The following is a 15,847-nucleotide window of genomic DNA, read 5'->3' on the forward strand; positions in this document are numbered from 1 at the left end:
TGGACAAAAGGACATCCTGTGTGATTATTATATGCCAAAAAGCAGCAAAAGATACGCCCATCCTTCAAAAAGTCTGCATGTTTTAACTTTCACATGCTGGTTTTCTATGCAACGATACGTTGCCAAGGAGCACCCTCTTCAAGGCAGCACATTCTAGCCACAAGGGAGTATGAATTAAAGAGATTCAAACAGTGCTTCAGATGTAACCACTAAAGAAAGGTGAACCAAGACTATATCAGGGTACATTAAGACCATGACAACATCTAGACACTTTTTACAGGCTTTGAATCATGGTTGATTTATTCCTTTATTATTTGCTTAATCATGTCAAAGGATCAATTAGTTACTTTTACTGAATAAAAAGTATCCTGGTGTTTTTCAGATAAAAAGCATGAAACCTTTTTTGAGATAAGCAACATAATGTCAGCATTGGTTTTTAATCAGAATATTCACAAAGAAAACTCACATATCATAAATCACAATCTAATAGAGTTACTTAATTGGTTAAAGGCTTACACAGATATGTAGTTTTTGAAAGATATATGAACTTGATTGACAGATGAACTTTATAAGAAGAGCTTACTTTCAGTAAACAGGAAATTAATGATTACAAAAATAGAATCAAAATAGAATCTAACTAATTGCATGTTTTCAGGGCCTAAAATAAGCTGAATATGACCTTTCCAAAGTGGGCAGGAGTGCTGCTGTCTAATTATCACACTTACAGTGCATTCAATTTTTACAAATAACGTTCATAAATAAAGGATTAATTAACAAACTGACTTTTACATATAGTCAATTTTATGCTGCTGAAATCTCCTGTTTATTCAAATGCAAAATCTCTCTATCATTTTATACTGTTCAAACCATAAAACACACCAACATTTTGAACAATTTGATGAATTCATGATTTTTCACACTATGAAGTTTGTGCATTTCAAGCATTGGCCCTTCCAAAATGTATTTTAACTTATATCAATCTCGCTCAGGAGATGAGCGTAAATAATAATTCAATTTCTTTCTCGTGTCTTCGCTATATAACAGACAGACATTAGCGTGATAAAGGGGGACTAATATTGTCAGGTGGCACCAGGAATGTAAATGAATCTCCTACTCATTCATGAATGGACATACTAGACAGCAATCTTGGAGACTCTATCCAAACACCAATTAATTACTTGGCTTTACTATATGTAGTAGGAGTTCCTGAATTTGCATAACTGAAAACAGGAGTGCTGCAAGGCTGGGCATTAAACATATCAGGTAAAGGATTTTCATTATGTAGTCAAAACATGTTATAGATAGCGGCTGGAGCTGGATTGAATATCTATATACATTGCATATGTCACGAAGTAGGATAAAAAGAAGAGCCATTGCAGTGATCTATAAATGATCGAATCAATTGCCTGTAAGCCAAGCATGTTTCCCACCTAACTGTCCAGGTTGTAGAGGATGATCATCAATGCTCCAGATATGTGCACTGAAATCATCTCCCCCAGTGATGACCTCCCTAGGGTCAAGGCCGCTCCACTGACAACACAGCAGACGACCTATGTGACCTTGGTTACATGCCAGAACACTGCCATTGACTACATTCCATACCTGAAATAGTAGAAGCAATTGCTGTGTTTTCTCTTTCTGGTGGTATACAGTAACTAAATAAGAGAACAGCCCGTTGCCAATGCTTGTCTGTTTTTTTTTATCAGTTGGAAAATGGGAGTAACACAACTTTTGCAACCAGAGTTATGATCGTTGCTTCACTTATGGGTAATGTAGCCAGTAGTTTCATGTCTTCTAGAATATAAGTTTCTAGCAGTTTTTTTTAGTTATTTCCAAGGTAAACAAGGTTCAAACAACACTATGGCTTTGACAATACCTATCTACACCTCTTTTATTGAAAGTAGACCCATTAATACCATCAGCAAGAGTTTGTTAGGCTTCCAGTGATGTACAGTGTTTACAATTACAGCTACTCACTGGATGGATGTTTTAAAAAAGGGGTGTCTTGCATAAATCCATCATCTGTGTATATTTTTATTGCCTTTTATTGCTATTTTACCTTTTAACTCATGAAATACAACACTATAGTCCTGGCCACAGCACTTTTCATTATTCTATATATCAGATATCATAAATACTTTTGTGGCATCTTTCACAGCCTCAGCTCTGTTGACAGCGCTTCATTTGTAAAAACTTGAAGGAGCAGACATGGCAAAGCATCAAGGACTAAATTTTACATTTAAATTAAAGGGGACTACAGTTTTTATTATTAGTATATTTCATTGCTAAGAAATTCAAGTAAAATTTTTTATGCACTATTAATTTTACAAAAACTGACCAGTGCTTTCCCATCATATGAAACTGACACTAGATGTTCGTCGGTGTGTGGACTCCAGTCAAGGCCGGTAACTCTGTGGGAGTGGCCCTCCAACTTTCGCCAACAATCAGTCACATGTAACCGTGATGAAGGACCAGACTCATCTGTTATAAATAGCATTCAAATGTCAGATCAGTTACATTAATCAGTTGCATATAAAGGTGATACAGGACCAGACTCATTTGTTATGGAGAGCACTCAAATGTCAGATTACTGTGACAACAATCAGGCACATGTAACAGTGATAAAGAACTAGACTCATCTGTTATGGATAGCAATCAAAAATGTCAGATGAAAGTGAAAGATATGAAACACAGCTATGTATAAGAACAAAGCTATGGCAATAATTTGAATTGATGAGCAAATAAAAATGTAGAAAATAGTATATGAAGTTTTTGAACGCGATTGTTTTCATCAAATTACTCAATAACTGCTATCACTTGCTATGCCACATGTATTTCTATGTAACATGTTTTTCATATCTCAAAAGAAATCAAGCTCCCATACCAAACAAACTGCTGAGGTCAACAACAGATATATATGACTCATTGGAAGCTATGGCAAGGTAGTGCTTGTATGGGGAGTTGTTCGGTGTTGCCATGGTGATGTGAGGGTGCCAGGCAACCACATTGACCAGCTTGTGATGTGTCTGGACAACAGCCACCAATCTGAACTCTCTGCCCATGTAAACTTCCACTGTCCTGAGGGTGTGAAATAGAATGTGTATGATTCAATGACACAAGTTTACTTCAGCATTGTTTAAACATATCTTTTCAAATCTTGCATAACCCTATTTTGACATTTATCAATCTGTTAGAAGTTGAGTGGACATTAATGAAGATTGTAACAGGGCTTTCAATTGACCCTGGCTTCCGGGCTTTGACCCAGAGAAATCATAAATTACCCAAATTTGACACATGATACAGACATCGCAAAAGTTCAGAAAAAGTCTCGGTCATTCAGACCGACGGCCTCTAATATTTTGTTGGTCCGAAAGAAAGTTTGCCGTTACAACAATATTTGTTTGAAAACTTGCTTTTTCAAAGCCTTTGTTGCTAATTTTACATTTACAAGAAATAAAAACGTATTAAGATATTAACCAGTTAAACTTGAACACAAATAACAGTTCACAGAGCTTTATTTGACAAAATATTATTAAACCAGCTTTACTTAAGGTAGCCATTTTTTGACAGACACTCGCACTTAAAAAACACTGGTAATGAAAATTCTGATTGGTCGTTTTGTCGGCAATTTGTATTTTTCAGACCGTACCGGTCCGGTTTTGTAATCCAATAACATGTTCCAAAGGATAAAATTATTGTTTGGAACATTTGGAACTATCATTTAAAGCATTCCAATATTTATGACAAAAGTTTATCATTTTAGAGTTTCAAAACACAGTATATACACAGTTGTAAACATTATTTGGTAATGTATTGCAAAGGGAGGCAAATGCTGCATGGTGTTTGACTTAGTGCGGTACACATTCCGACATCTACACTACCGGAAAATGACATCGGATTCGTAAACAAATGGTTATTTGACAATTTCATTTATAACAAGAGGCACATCAGTGCCTGTGCTCCACTGGCCAAAAGGTTCAAGCAAAGACCACCTAACGAACATTTTCGTCAAGTTTCATAGAAATACAATCATCAATTTTTGAGGAGAAGTTATTTAAAAAAATTTTTTACTTTAATAGCTCTGGCTGCCATGTTGTGCAGTGGACCGAAATGATTTGGGCAATTTGAGTTAAGGAGCACCAAACAAACATTTCTGTCAAGTTTTATCGAAAAAAGGTCATCGGTTTCGACGACAAGTCTTATAAAGTTTTTTTTATTTTTTAGCTCTGGCAGCCATGGTGTGCAGTGGACTGGAACCATTTAACAAATTTTGGTTAATGACCACCCAAGGAACATTTCTGTCAAGTTTCATCAAAATCTGATCATCGGTTAACATTTAATCTGAATAGATTATGAAGCAAATATCTAACCTGAACAAGAACTGACGAGATAGAATCGACTTGGTGTTTCACTTACACTTTTCGGCCATTTAAGTTACTAAAAATAGCTGTTTCATAAACTTTCAGACTGTCACTTAAACGAAAATTAATGTTCAGTCTATATATACTTTCCTATGTATAAATGTAAGGTTTTTAAATTGATCTTTTTGTGAGAACTTTATGCTTATATGTTTACTCATAAATTATTATTGTTTAAAAATTATTTAAAGATGCTATACGTGAAAAATGACATTATTTTTTTTTCTATTAAAGGGAGGTAATTCAGTAGTAAAATGTAATCAAAGCTATTGAAGCATGGCATTTCTTTTCTAACCATGTTGATATTATTACAGTCTATTCAAGCAAGATGCCTTTTGTTTTTACATAGTACCCATAGGTTCTGAAAAACAAGGAGCACTATTCCCAACAGAAGGATGTCACTCCCTATCACTGCATGAGCATCATAATAAAGAAATGTTTACTCAAACTGCAAGCTGCTCAATTGAAATAGGTATTTACCTCAAGCATACAGTTTTATAATGTGGCAAAATAGTCGGACTACTAGATTGTCATTCGGACTAGTAAAATATGCCATTATGCTAGTCCAACTGGCTAGTAGGTTAAAATGTTTTTCGTGAAGACTGCGGACGAGAAGTCCTTAAAGGTTTTTCTATTTTTAACTCTCGCAGCCATGTTGTGCAGCGGAACCATTTGGGCAATTTTGGTTAAAGGGCATCCCGATGAACATTTATGTAAAGTTTCATCAAAATCTGATAATCGGTTTCTGAGAAGATGTAGTTCAACGTTTTTTTCTATTCTTAGCTCTGGTGCCCATGTTGTGCAGCAGACCAGAACTGTTTGGGCTATTTTGGTTAAGGACTACCCAAGTAACATTTCTGTCAAGTTTCATTGCAATACGATCATCGGTTTCTGAGGAGAAGTCGTTTAAAGGTTTTTCTATTTTTACCTCTGGGGGCCATCTTGTGCAGTGGACCGAAACCATTGAAGCAAATTTGATAAAGGACCATCCAAGGAACATTTCTGTTAAGTTTCATCAAAATCTGATCATCGGTTTCTGAGAAGATGTTCTTTAAAGGTTTTTCTATTTTTTTGCCCTGGCAGCCATGTTGTGCAGCGGACCGGAACCATTTGAGCAATTTTGGTTAAGGAACACCCAAGGAACAATTCTGTCAAGTTTCATCAAAATCTGCCTATCCGTTTCAGAGGAGATGTCGTTTAAAGATTTTGCTATTTTTAGCTGTGGCGGCCATATTGTGCAATGGACCAGAACCATTTGAGCAATTTTAATAAAGGACCACCCAAGGAACATTACTGTCAAGTTTCATCAAAATCTGCCGAACCGTTTCAGAGGAGACGTCGTTTAAAGATTTTGCTATTTTTAGCTCTGGCGGCCATATTGTGCAATGGACCGGAACCATTTGAGCAATTTTGGTAAAGGACCACCAAAGGAACATTCCTGTGAAGTTTTGTCAAAATCAGCTTATCAGTTTCAGAGGAGATGTCGTTTAAAGTAAAAGTTTACGCACGCACGCACGCACTCACGACGGACAATCTGTGACGACATAAGCTCCATGGCCTTCGGCCAGTGGAGCTAAAAACTTGATTGTCTGTTAAACAAAATAAATTGAGCTAACTCTTAAGCAGTGTTTGATAATTGATAAAGATTAAATCTTCATTATTTTTTACACCTGGCCGAGAAAACTGTTGGTCAGATTGACCGACCCCATAACAAATTTAGTCGAACCGAGTCAAAATTTACCGGTCAGAACTGTTGGACTGACGGTTTTCGCGATGTCTGGTGATACCTTTTTAGTAAGAGTGAACCTTGACCCAGGGGAAATTCAGTGCAAGTGTTGATCTATGAATGAAAATATATTCCAGCAAACAGATGTTAAACTTAGCAAACCATCAATGAGTTAGTCACACACAGAGTGGTTGCCAGACAACCCGGTGAACAAAAGCTTAACCACTTTGCTCTGCCTTCTACAATGTCAATCATGATATTGTATGTTAAAGAAATACTATTTCAAACTTAATCTTATTTTCTGCACACTGCAAGGGCATTAAAAAAAAACATGCTACAGCCTTAAAAAACAGTTAAGGCAAGCTTACCCATCATCGTTACCAATGGCAACAGCAGTGTGGTCTGGATTCCAGCTTATTGCACTGCGAGTAGGAACTTTCCCGCCACTCTGAAACAGAGCTTTTGAATCATATATTGAGACTAAGAATTTCATTTAATGCTATAATATTTCAACCTCAGTGTCTTAAAATCTACCTTTGGAAAGTTCAAAATGTCTTTTTTAGTTAAATAGTTATACTCCAGTTTGCATTTCCAAAATAAAGAGGCCACACCACTGAGGCTGTAGGCCCAGACCTGCTTATCATTTCATCCAAATCATGTTTTTTCAAATATTAAATTTGGCGGAAAACACTTCATAATGAAGTTCTCCCATTGTAGCATGCCTCCCAGTCTCAGCTATGGGCCTACACATTTGTTTTGGACTAACTATGTCCCTGTTTGTACAATTACAAACCCTATAGTCTGGGTTTGTTCTGGTAATGAGTGTGGTCAGTTGGGCAGCCTCACTGTCCAGCTTGTGTGGTCGGTGTTCTAGAATGTTCCCATCCCCACAACTGTAAACATGGTAACCACTGCTCTCTCCTTCACCTGTTAATGAGAAAATGACATATTTTTTTAATTCATTTAAGTAAAACAAAACTAAAAAAATAACCTGTTTATCACAATTTAGTATTGCACAACCCTGATTATGACTACAACTTACACAGCACCAACATAATCTTATTTGACTGTTTTTATAACAACTGTTTTCTTTTGTAAACAGGAAGTATAAAATAACAGTACTGTCAAAAATTCTTGGCAAACCTTTTAAGATGTCAAACTTGCATCATAGCAGTAGAGTGAATACATACCCCACGCTGCTGACGCTGGGCCCCATGATACCACATACACTGTACGTCTGTGGTAGGTTGTCGATATCTGAGGAGGTCTATCAATGGAAGTAAAAGTTTAGCTTAGTATATACCATATTTTCCTTACTATAAGGTGATCCGCTTATAAGACGACCCCCTAACTTTGCCTATAAAATCTGGTGTTTTTGTCTCGACTCGTTAATAAGACGGGGTCGATTTTTAAAGCAAATCAAGCACTTGAAATTCTCCAAAACTGTGATAACGTTAAAGCTAAACAGTCAATTATCAACTAAATTTGTTCATTTGTTTAGGATTATTGATTTTTTATTTTCCGATTGTATGGTATGTTTGAACCAGCCTAGACGCAATTTTGGCAGTTAAGTGGGTTCATACGGTGTTTTATTGACCTATTTAAATACAAACCATTGCAGTGCATCTTTGTGACGTCACAAATTGTACTGTTTGATCTGCAGCCGACAAACAGGACACATTCCATTACATGTGTTAATAAGTTTTATTTACGACATAGAAAAAATAATAATTCATTTTTTAAGAAAATTTTTGTTCAAAATATTTTAATCTTAAAGGTAGCAAAATATGTCTCCTTTGATAATCAATGTGTTTGGACCGATAACAAGCGCTATATTGAGTGTTCATCGTAGCGAAACAAAGCAGATGGTCGTCTTAATCCGATGGGTGTGATCGTGTCAACTTGTTTGGGAGAAATGCTCTAGATTATGACTCGGTCAGTGATTTACGGGCAGTTTACGTGCATATGACATAAACATCACAGGAAGGAGTTTTTGTCCAGACATCCCACAGGTCTAAAGCCCGTATAGTTCCCAAGGTTCTATGGAACCACCTGTAGGTCTTGTCTGACCTCAGCTTTCACATAGGAACAAGTAAATAAGTCTACATGCATATTAAAAAGAAAACACTCTGTGAATGAACAAACCAAGAACTGTTTGGGCAGGAGGCAGACACTCGTACCACTAGATCGCTTCATTCCCACTTTATCTCTATTAAGGTAAGGCAGTGTTTCTTTTTGGTGGAAGGTGGAAAAAAACACTGTGAGGGTATGAAAGATGAATGCTCCAACAAAAGTACAACTAGGTTTTGCCAGTACAGCAGAATGTTTAATGAGCATTTGAAATTGAGCTGACACCCAGCAAGAATCCAATTTACATTAATGATATTGAATTTACACAATGAAAACATTTCATGAAGACATTTCAACAGCATTTCCTCCAGAACATGAAGACAACATTGCCTGATCTAATTACATTGAATTTCAAGTGAAGAAATAAAGTATCCATGATAAACTCGTTATTCAACAAGTAAAAAAACATGTCCGGAACAAAAGTACATTTAACCCATGATATTTATCCCACACTTATATTACAATTTAGCTTTTGAGAAAACAATTGATTAACTGCTGTTATATATCTTCCTGACTGTGTGACAATACCTTAATAACAATAACAAAATATCAGCAGAATAAACCGAATGTTCTCAGGGCCATAGCCATACTGAGGCACACCAAGGCAGTTGACTCGGATAAAATTTGCAGAGCAAAAATAAATATAAAATAAAAAAAGGCTATGAAAAATAATAAATTTATTATAAGAACTGAGAAAATAAACTTAATCCTAAAGAAACCTTTTTTTGCTACCTCTATGATTGATTTAATTATAAAAATTGTAACACATTATAAAGTAATTTATACCACTTTCAGGGGCGTAGCTGGGCCTATTATGAAGTATAGGCCCACTTGGTAGGGGGGTTTGGGGGACCTCCCCTGAGATTTTTTTAAACAATAGATCCGATATGGTGCGATTTGGCGTGTATCTGGAGCCGTTTTAGTCATCAAAAATAGCATCATAATGCACTTGACTAAAATTTATTTTTGTTTTACGTATGATGTACAGTAACAGAACTGAAATACAAAGCTTTGATACCAATTTGTCAAACAAGCTTCAAAATGGAAAATATGTAATGGTTAAACAAGCGTGTCCAGTTGGTTTTATTTACGATGATATATCGAGGGTCTTTTAAAGAAATCCAAGTTCCTGCATTTGACTGAAGCAAAAGTGTTTATGATTTTATTTATGTCTATCTCAACATCGCGATGAATATGGAGGGCGCCAAGTGAGAATAGCCTCTCGCCGGTCATTGTAGAACGAATGTCTCGATACGCCTCATGGAACCGAAGGAGCGCTCACATGAGGCGGATGTGGCAGGCATGGTCAGCAGTATCTGCAGTATAATGTATATGCAGGGATAAGCTGCCTCCGATGTCTTGTTGAGTGTCGCCAGCAGTGTCGAAGGCAACATTCACCTGCTATCGCAGAATCCACCTCCTTCCTTCATCGCTGAACTCTTGCTGAGTCTTGGTTATGTCTGGTTCTTAGGCCTCGTAGATCCTGTCCACATTGGCCGGCTGGAAACCTTCAAATTTGGTCGCAATTAACTATTGAGCCTGGAAGCGCTCTTCATTCTTCAGGACACGGGTATCCATTTCTTGAAGCAGGTGGTCAACAAAAACATAGAAGAAGGAAACTTTCCAATACCGACTCGGGTCCTGTACACCATAGTTCGCCCTGTTCCTCTGTCTGGCTGCTTGTCGTGGCACTGTTGGGTAAATCTAGGTAAAACAAAAATATAACATTCGATCGATATCGTTAATGGCCGAATCGATTAAACCATTCGGTAAAAGAAAGCAAAATACCTAATAGAAGTTTACCGCGTATATCTGAATACGGATCTCATTAAATGTATATCGAAATATCAAAGCAGCTAGCACATTTTTTTAAATTATCAGTCTGCAGTCTGGCAAAAACACGATGCATTTCGAACTGTTACAAATACGTTTTTTATCATTTGTCGTTGAATTGTTAATTATTGCGTTAAGACGCTTTGCTATATGCACCAATGGATCAATACATATATTTATCGGCAACCACATGCAATCAACATGCAAATACAGGTAGTATGTACCTGGTACTCGTCAGCTAAGGTCACAGCTTCCTGATAAAGGGCATGGAAGACAACGCGGTAGGCATTCTTGAATGTACGAAGCGCATCTGCCCTGCTCGTCCACCTTGTTTCACACAAGGTCTTCAACTTTTGTCGGCCTTCCATCGCTTGCTTTGTAACAACGTCTTCTGCCAGTTCATCTGCAAATGCTGTGAGGCGTTTTGCAGAATAGTCAAACGCAAATGCACTGCACTGTAGACATCATGGTTCTGACGCATTGAAGTTTGGAGCTATGGGCCAATGACAGGTTTAGGCAATGCGACTTACAATGGGTGTAGTTAGCGAGTGGTTATCCGGATGAGTGCTTGAACACAATAGCACTTGCCCACCATGTTTCTGCGCCATCATAACAATGGCCCCGAATGTTCAAAATATCTAAGCCAGTGCCTTGCAGTTATTCGAGTATGCATTGTGCCAAATATACTCCCTTTATTGCCAAGTGCAAGTAACAAACCTTAAAAACTGTTCACGAACGACATGCTTCTCTTCTACCTTTGAAACAAAACGAAATCAAACAGAAAGTTGTTTCTTTGTTGCACCGTCAGTTGCCTCATCAGCCAGAATAGAGAAGAAACCAGATAGTTTACAGTCAGATATGATTGTACTGACAACTTGATCGGCGCAGATACCCAACAGTGCGTTTTGAATATCCGACGAAGTGTAATTTGCGTTTGATTGAGCATTTGCAAGATGATTTGCCAGAATTTCGTCATTCCTTCCAAGCCTGTTTTAAGTATTTATCCAAAAATACGATATTTATTAAGCGCTCTCTAACGTCACTCCTTTCCCATAATTCTCTAATAGGTGGCGCTGTTTTTAGCGCTCAAATCATTGTTAAGCGCGCCTCCTGCCGAGCGGTCATTGTTAAGATATTAAATTTGAAGATATAAGATATTAAATTTGAAAAATGGCGTCTGGTGGTGCGAGATTGAAGAACGCGGAGGATGTTGAATGTTCCATCCGTGACCTAGAGGAAAAGGGTGAGCTATTGTCTCGTGAATTGCTAGAACTTACTCCAAGAGCAAAATCGACAAAGAAATCGAACGAATTTGACTTCGACGAACTGCTGAAAGAGAGGGACATTTTACGACGGCAAGTTGAAGAAAAAAGGGCCCATGGAGATGAGAAGCGTCTTTTTAGCGAGATAGATGCGTTGAAACAGCAGCTGGCTGGACGGAGTAAAGACGGACTGTTGGGTAGATTGGTTTGCGTACGGGTGGATGGAAGAGGGGATGGAGGGAGGAATGAAATCACGACAGGAACGGAGTGATGGGCGGAAGGACAATTGGATGGATATACTAATGGGTCAATGGAAGGATGAACGGACGGATTGTGTTAGGACGGTCGTCTTACGAGACGAGACATATATTCTGGGTTCTTGTATTTTTATCTTTTTAATCCCACAATATTTTTAACCCCACTATCCACTTGTATGGTTTTATCCAACAATGACAGACTGAACAATTAAATGAAACCCTCAAAGCCTATCACTGACCATAGCCCAAACCACAAAATATAGCTTTTTGTATTTACGACTGTACAGGCGTATGCATAGATGGATACATGGGTGAACGAACGGACGATCTGACGGACGAACGGAAGGACAAAGTAACAGTAAAACATAGTACTGAGCAGTATATATTTATACATTTTTCTTGACGGATGAAAAGGTGAATAGGCCATTGTGATTAAAGGAAAGGAGGGATTGATTATTAATGAACTGTAGAACTGTAGTGTAGCGTTATTGTTTACATTAATGGATGTAAATTTATTTAACTAAAAAGTATCTAAGAACATAATAATTATTATTATATCCATACAGCAGGAAAATGCAAAATATAAAATATTAAGGTTATAATGTAATTCCTTGCTACCATTTGTTCTATGATAAACTAAGATAATAATAATTTATTTTTGTCCGAAATTTCCGAAACTTTTCCGATTAAACATTTGTCACACGTACCTCGATGGAAATTTGAAATCACTGACCAACTTCCACTTCTGTGATAAAGGTCTGAGTTTGAAGTCATCATTCCACGATCCATCGGAATCTCCAGGGTCGGAGTAAGGGGAATACATGTTGAATGACATTCAAAATATACTCCCACTTCGCAACTTATATTCGTAAACAAAACCGAGTTAAATACACGCTCATTGAAATCATGCGATTGCCGGTTGCTGTAAAAATATTATCGAATCGATTTGTTAAACAGTTCGACTGTCTTCAAAAAATAGGCACTAAACTTTTTGGAAAAAACAAACTTAGTCAACCTCGAGTGTAAACTTGAATGGCAAGTAGGCATAAGCTGTCACCCCCTTACCTTTCAGTTTTTATAGCAGATTTGGACGTTTTGTATTTTTCATTTTTGGAAACGATGTGTAGGCCTGGGCCTACCGTGCCTATTGGAGCTACGCCGATGACTTTGCACCAAAGGCGCACCAAATTTAACTTTTTTAAATGAATAACACATACTCGTTCAACATCAAAAAAATATTTGTTATTCAAAATGTTGGTTAGGCCACAACAAATTGATCATATGTTCTACGGATTTTGCCAAAAAAAAGTAGGAGCGAGCGAGCGAAAAAAAAATTAAATTACTTTTTTTTAAATTTAAGGCAATTCAGAGGCAAGCGCAGAGCGAAAAATTAAAAATTTAATAAACAGTTTATATCTTACCAAATTTATCATACAACTATCATGAATTATGTCAAGAAATGCTTTTTAATTGCAAACATAGGTTCTCAGTTATAAATGAAAAGGTTTTGATGGTAACACATGAACATCTGTCTCAATATTTAACAAATGGCAATAAGATCCAGTGCTTTACTATTAACTTCAATTTAAACGTGGATATATTGTAAAGACAACATTTCTCATAGTAACGTGCAATTATTTGAAGACCAAAAAGAAAACTATTGTATTCATTCCGTAACTTACTATCTTAAAAAACATTTTAGACTAGTAAGAGTAATTCATCATTTGAGCATTTCCAAATATTGGGTCAGGTCTAAATTTGAACCTCTTGAAGCACATGATAAAATTGTAGTGACTTTGACATTGCAGAAGATCAAAAATGTAAATAACACAGAGAACATTTCTAAAAAAAGACACTGTGGATTAAATTGCGGGACAACATAATTAAAGCAGCATCAAACAAATCTGCAAATGTGGCAACGATCATTATATTAGAGCAGGTGGTGGAATAAAGATGTTTCCCTTTCAAGACCTCGCCTTTACCACGAACCTATGGTTTATAGGTCTGTGCCTTGAAAAAGAATATCATGACGGCCTCCAGAGCTTCAATGCCTGTAAGAAACAGGCCTCTTTAATCACAGGCCACTTTACTGGACTTTCGGTCCAGCCAACCCCGGGTAAATCCACCACATTCATCTGGCACTGTGGGGCCACCTGGATGGTAAAAACACGGCCAATTTCCCAGCTATCCCTGGTATACCCCCGGACCCTGGGTGAGTGGTGGCGGGGGGGAGGGGGGAATATTTCTAAAACATTTACAAGTCCTACTATTTTTATCAGTTTATAACAATTATGAGTATATGAAAACTGAGAAATGCATTTTAGAATTAAAAAAATTAATTCCCGAATTTATGTTCAATTGTTGTAAGTCGTGTGTCCGTGTATTTTAATATAACTTTTGCCCTCAAAATCCAATTTAGTTATTATTTAACACTAAATTTTGAGTACAAAACAACGAATTACTTAAAACACACATAAATAATTCTTGCCTTCGACGCCGTGAAACTGTTGTTGTTTACTGAAGACTATAATCCATTGACTATGACACTGATTTTCCTTTAAACATGTATTTTAAAACTGAAAGTAACCTGAAAATTAATACCGGAAATAAATAACAATGGTGCATCCTGCAAAATATTTCCGACAAAAAAGACCGTCAACAAATAGGCTGTTTTGCGGTTACCCGGACCTGATTTTGTCCTGACACGAGGAAATTTTGCTCGCGAAGAATGTAAAGCTTGGAAATACCTTCAAAAAAGGAGTAGTCGACGTTGCAGGTTTAAATTCTATGTAAAAGAAGTTCAGAAAATAGAGGAAATTCAGCAGTAAACAAAAAAAAAAATATGCGCGGCCAAAAGGTATGTGCGGGCGCAAAAAAAAGATTTTTTTTTCATTTTCCGAATATTAGGTGCGGCAAATCCGATGAACAAATGATCAATTTGTTGTGGCCTTATTTAAAAATCCAAAATTTTCAATATGTTGAAAACGTTCAAGATGCACTCTTACTCCCAAATAAGATTTACCACAATTAATAGAATTGTTTTAATATACCCAAAAGGATGAATAAATGTCGAAAACAATAGTTCTTATGAAGGATACCGAGTTTAACTTGAAACAAAGGCGCAGAAAACACAGTATTTCTACCTTATGAGACAATAGTAGATCACAGTATATCTTCTAGCATTCACCAATCATTTAATATTTTTGAATTTTAGCTATTAAATACACGGTAACAATCTTGTTATCATTAATTGATATTTTCCATAAATGCATTTTTTAGTAGGTATTTAAAAGTTTATCACTCAAAATATATTTTTGTTATAAATGTGTCTGTATTGATTTTGACACTTTCATCATGAACACAGCCCCAGGCGTCCAGTAACCACACTTTCATCATGAACACAGCCCCAGGCGTCCAGTAACCACACTTTCATCATGAACACAGCCCCAGGCGTCCAGTAACCACAGTGTTTAGGTGTTCACCTGCGTTTCTCATTATGGGGGCATGTGAGTCTAGCTGGTGGACACCAAATGAGGAAAGTGGGTTTCCTCTGGGTATTCCCTTTTCCCCCAAAAGCATAACATCTCATTTACACAAAACATTAAGCCAACAAGAGTGATTCATATTATTTTATAAATTGTTTTTAACTGTTGTTAGATAATTTAGTTTAAATTAGATAAACATGAGGCCATACTTGTTAGAGAGAGTGTTGTAGACTCCAACTCTTCCGTCGTCTGTACCATATGCAAGAATGCCTTCTTTGGCAGGATGCCAACACAGCTGTAAAAAATCAAATAACCAGATAGACCTTGTTTGGGTCTCAACTCTTCATTCATATTGAAAGAAATTTCATGTTTAGTAATTCCACACCTGTATATCAGGCTTTAATACAAGAGGGCCATGATGGCCCTAAATTGTTCACCAAAATGGAAGTTTTAAACGTTTGTTTTTTATTAGAATGAACTAGGGATTAAACTTGGATCAAGTATTGTCAAATGTTGTAGTGTTTAAAGTATTCAACCATGACATTATTATTTATTTTTTTTAAACTGTATACTAGGTCCAAATTTCTTTGCTGTACCTTTAAAAATAAGAAAGTAGGTCAAAATGTCACAAAATAGGTCATCGGATATTTGTTTTCAAAACTTTACATATGGTCCAAATTTCATTATTGTAGACTAAATAATAAGACAGTAGAATTAAAAGTCACAGCTAGTCAAG

At 36.7% G+C, this 15,847-nt stretch overlaps 2 protein-coding genes across 2 annotated transcripts in view; both read right to left on the reverse strand.

The window, feature by feature from the left end:
• LOC128227200 (gem-associated protein 5-like) overlaps nt 1-15,847 on the reverse strand; it is a 143,680-nt gene that overhangs the window by 119,539 nt on the left and 8,294 nt on the right. The window contains exons 8-14 of the mRNA XM_052937500.1: nt 15,321-15,406; nt 7,335-7,411; nt 6,938-7,071; nt 6,513-6,592; nt 2,885-3,078; nt 2,339-2,481; nt 1,431-1,602 (exon numbers count right to left, since the gene is read on the reverse strand). Of these exons, the coding sequence (XP_052793460.1) occupies nt 1,431-1,602; nt 2,339-2,481; nt 2,885-3,078; nt 6,513-6,592; nt 6,938-7,071; nt 7,335-7,411; nt 15,321-15,406 (886 nt within the window). The remainder of the gene's footprint in view (nt 1-1,430; nt 1,603-2,338; nt 2,482-2,884; nt 3,079-6,512; nt 6,593-6,937; nt 7,072-7,334; nt 7,412-15,320; nt 15,407-15,847) is intronic.
• LOC128227201 (uncharacterized) lies at nt 8,149-10,492 on the reverse strand. The gene is made up of 2 exons (XM_052937501.1): nt 10,332-10,492; nt 8,149-9,978 (listed from the first exon to the last, which is right to left on the reverse strand). The coding sequence occupies exons 1-2, from the start codon at nt 10,473-10,475 to the stop codon at nt 9,805-9,807; spliced, it is 318 nt and encodes a 105-aa protein (XP_052793461.1). The 5' UTR covers nt 10,476-10,492; the 3' UTR covers nt 8,149-9,804.

This window comes from Mya arenaria, chromosome 3 (genome assembly GCF_026914265.1).
Source record: "Mya arenaria isolate MELC-2E11 chromosome 3, ASM2691426v1".
Classification (NCBI taxonomy): domain Eukaryota; kingdom Metazoa; phylum Mollusca; class Bivalvia; order Myida; family Myidae; genus Mya; species Mya arenaria.

Coding starts and splice junctions, on each gene's coding strand:
- LOC128227201 (XM_052937501.1), bottom strand. CDS start 10,475: ATGGAAGGCCGACAAAAGTTGAAGACCTTGTGTGAAACAAGGTGGACG. Junction 9,979..10,331: donor CCTTAGCTGACGAGTACCAG/GTACATACTACC, acceptor TGTTTTACCTAG/ATTTACCCAACAGTGCCACG.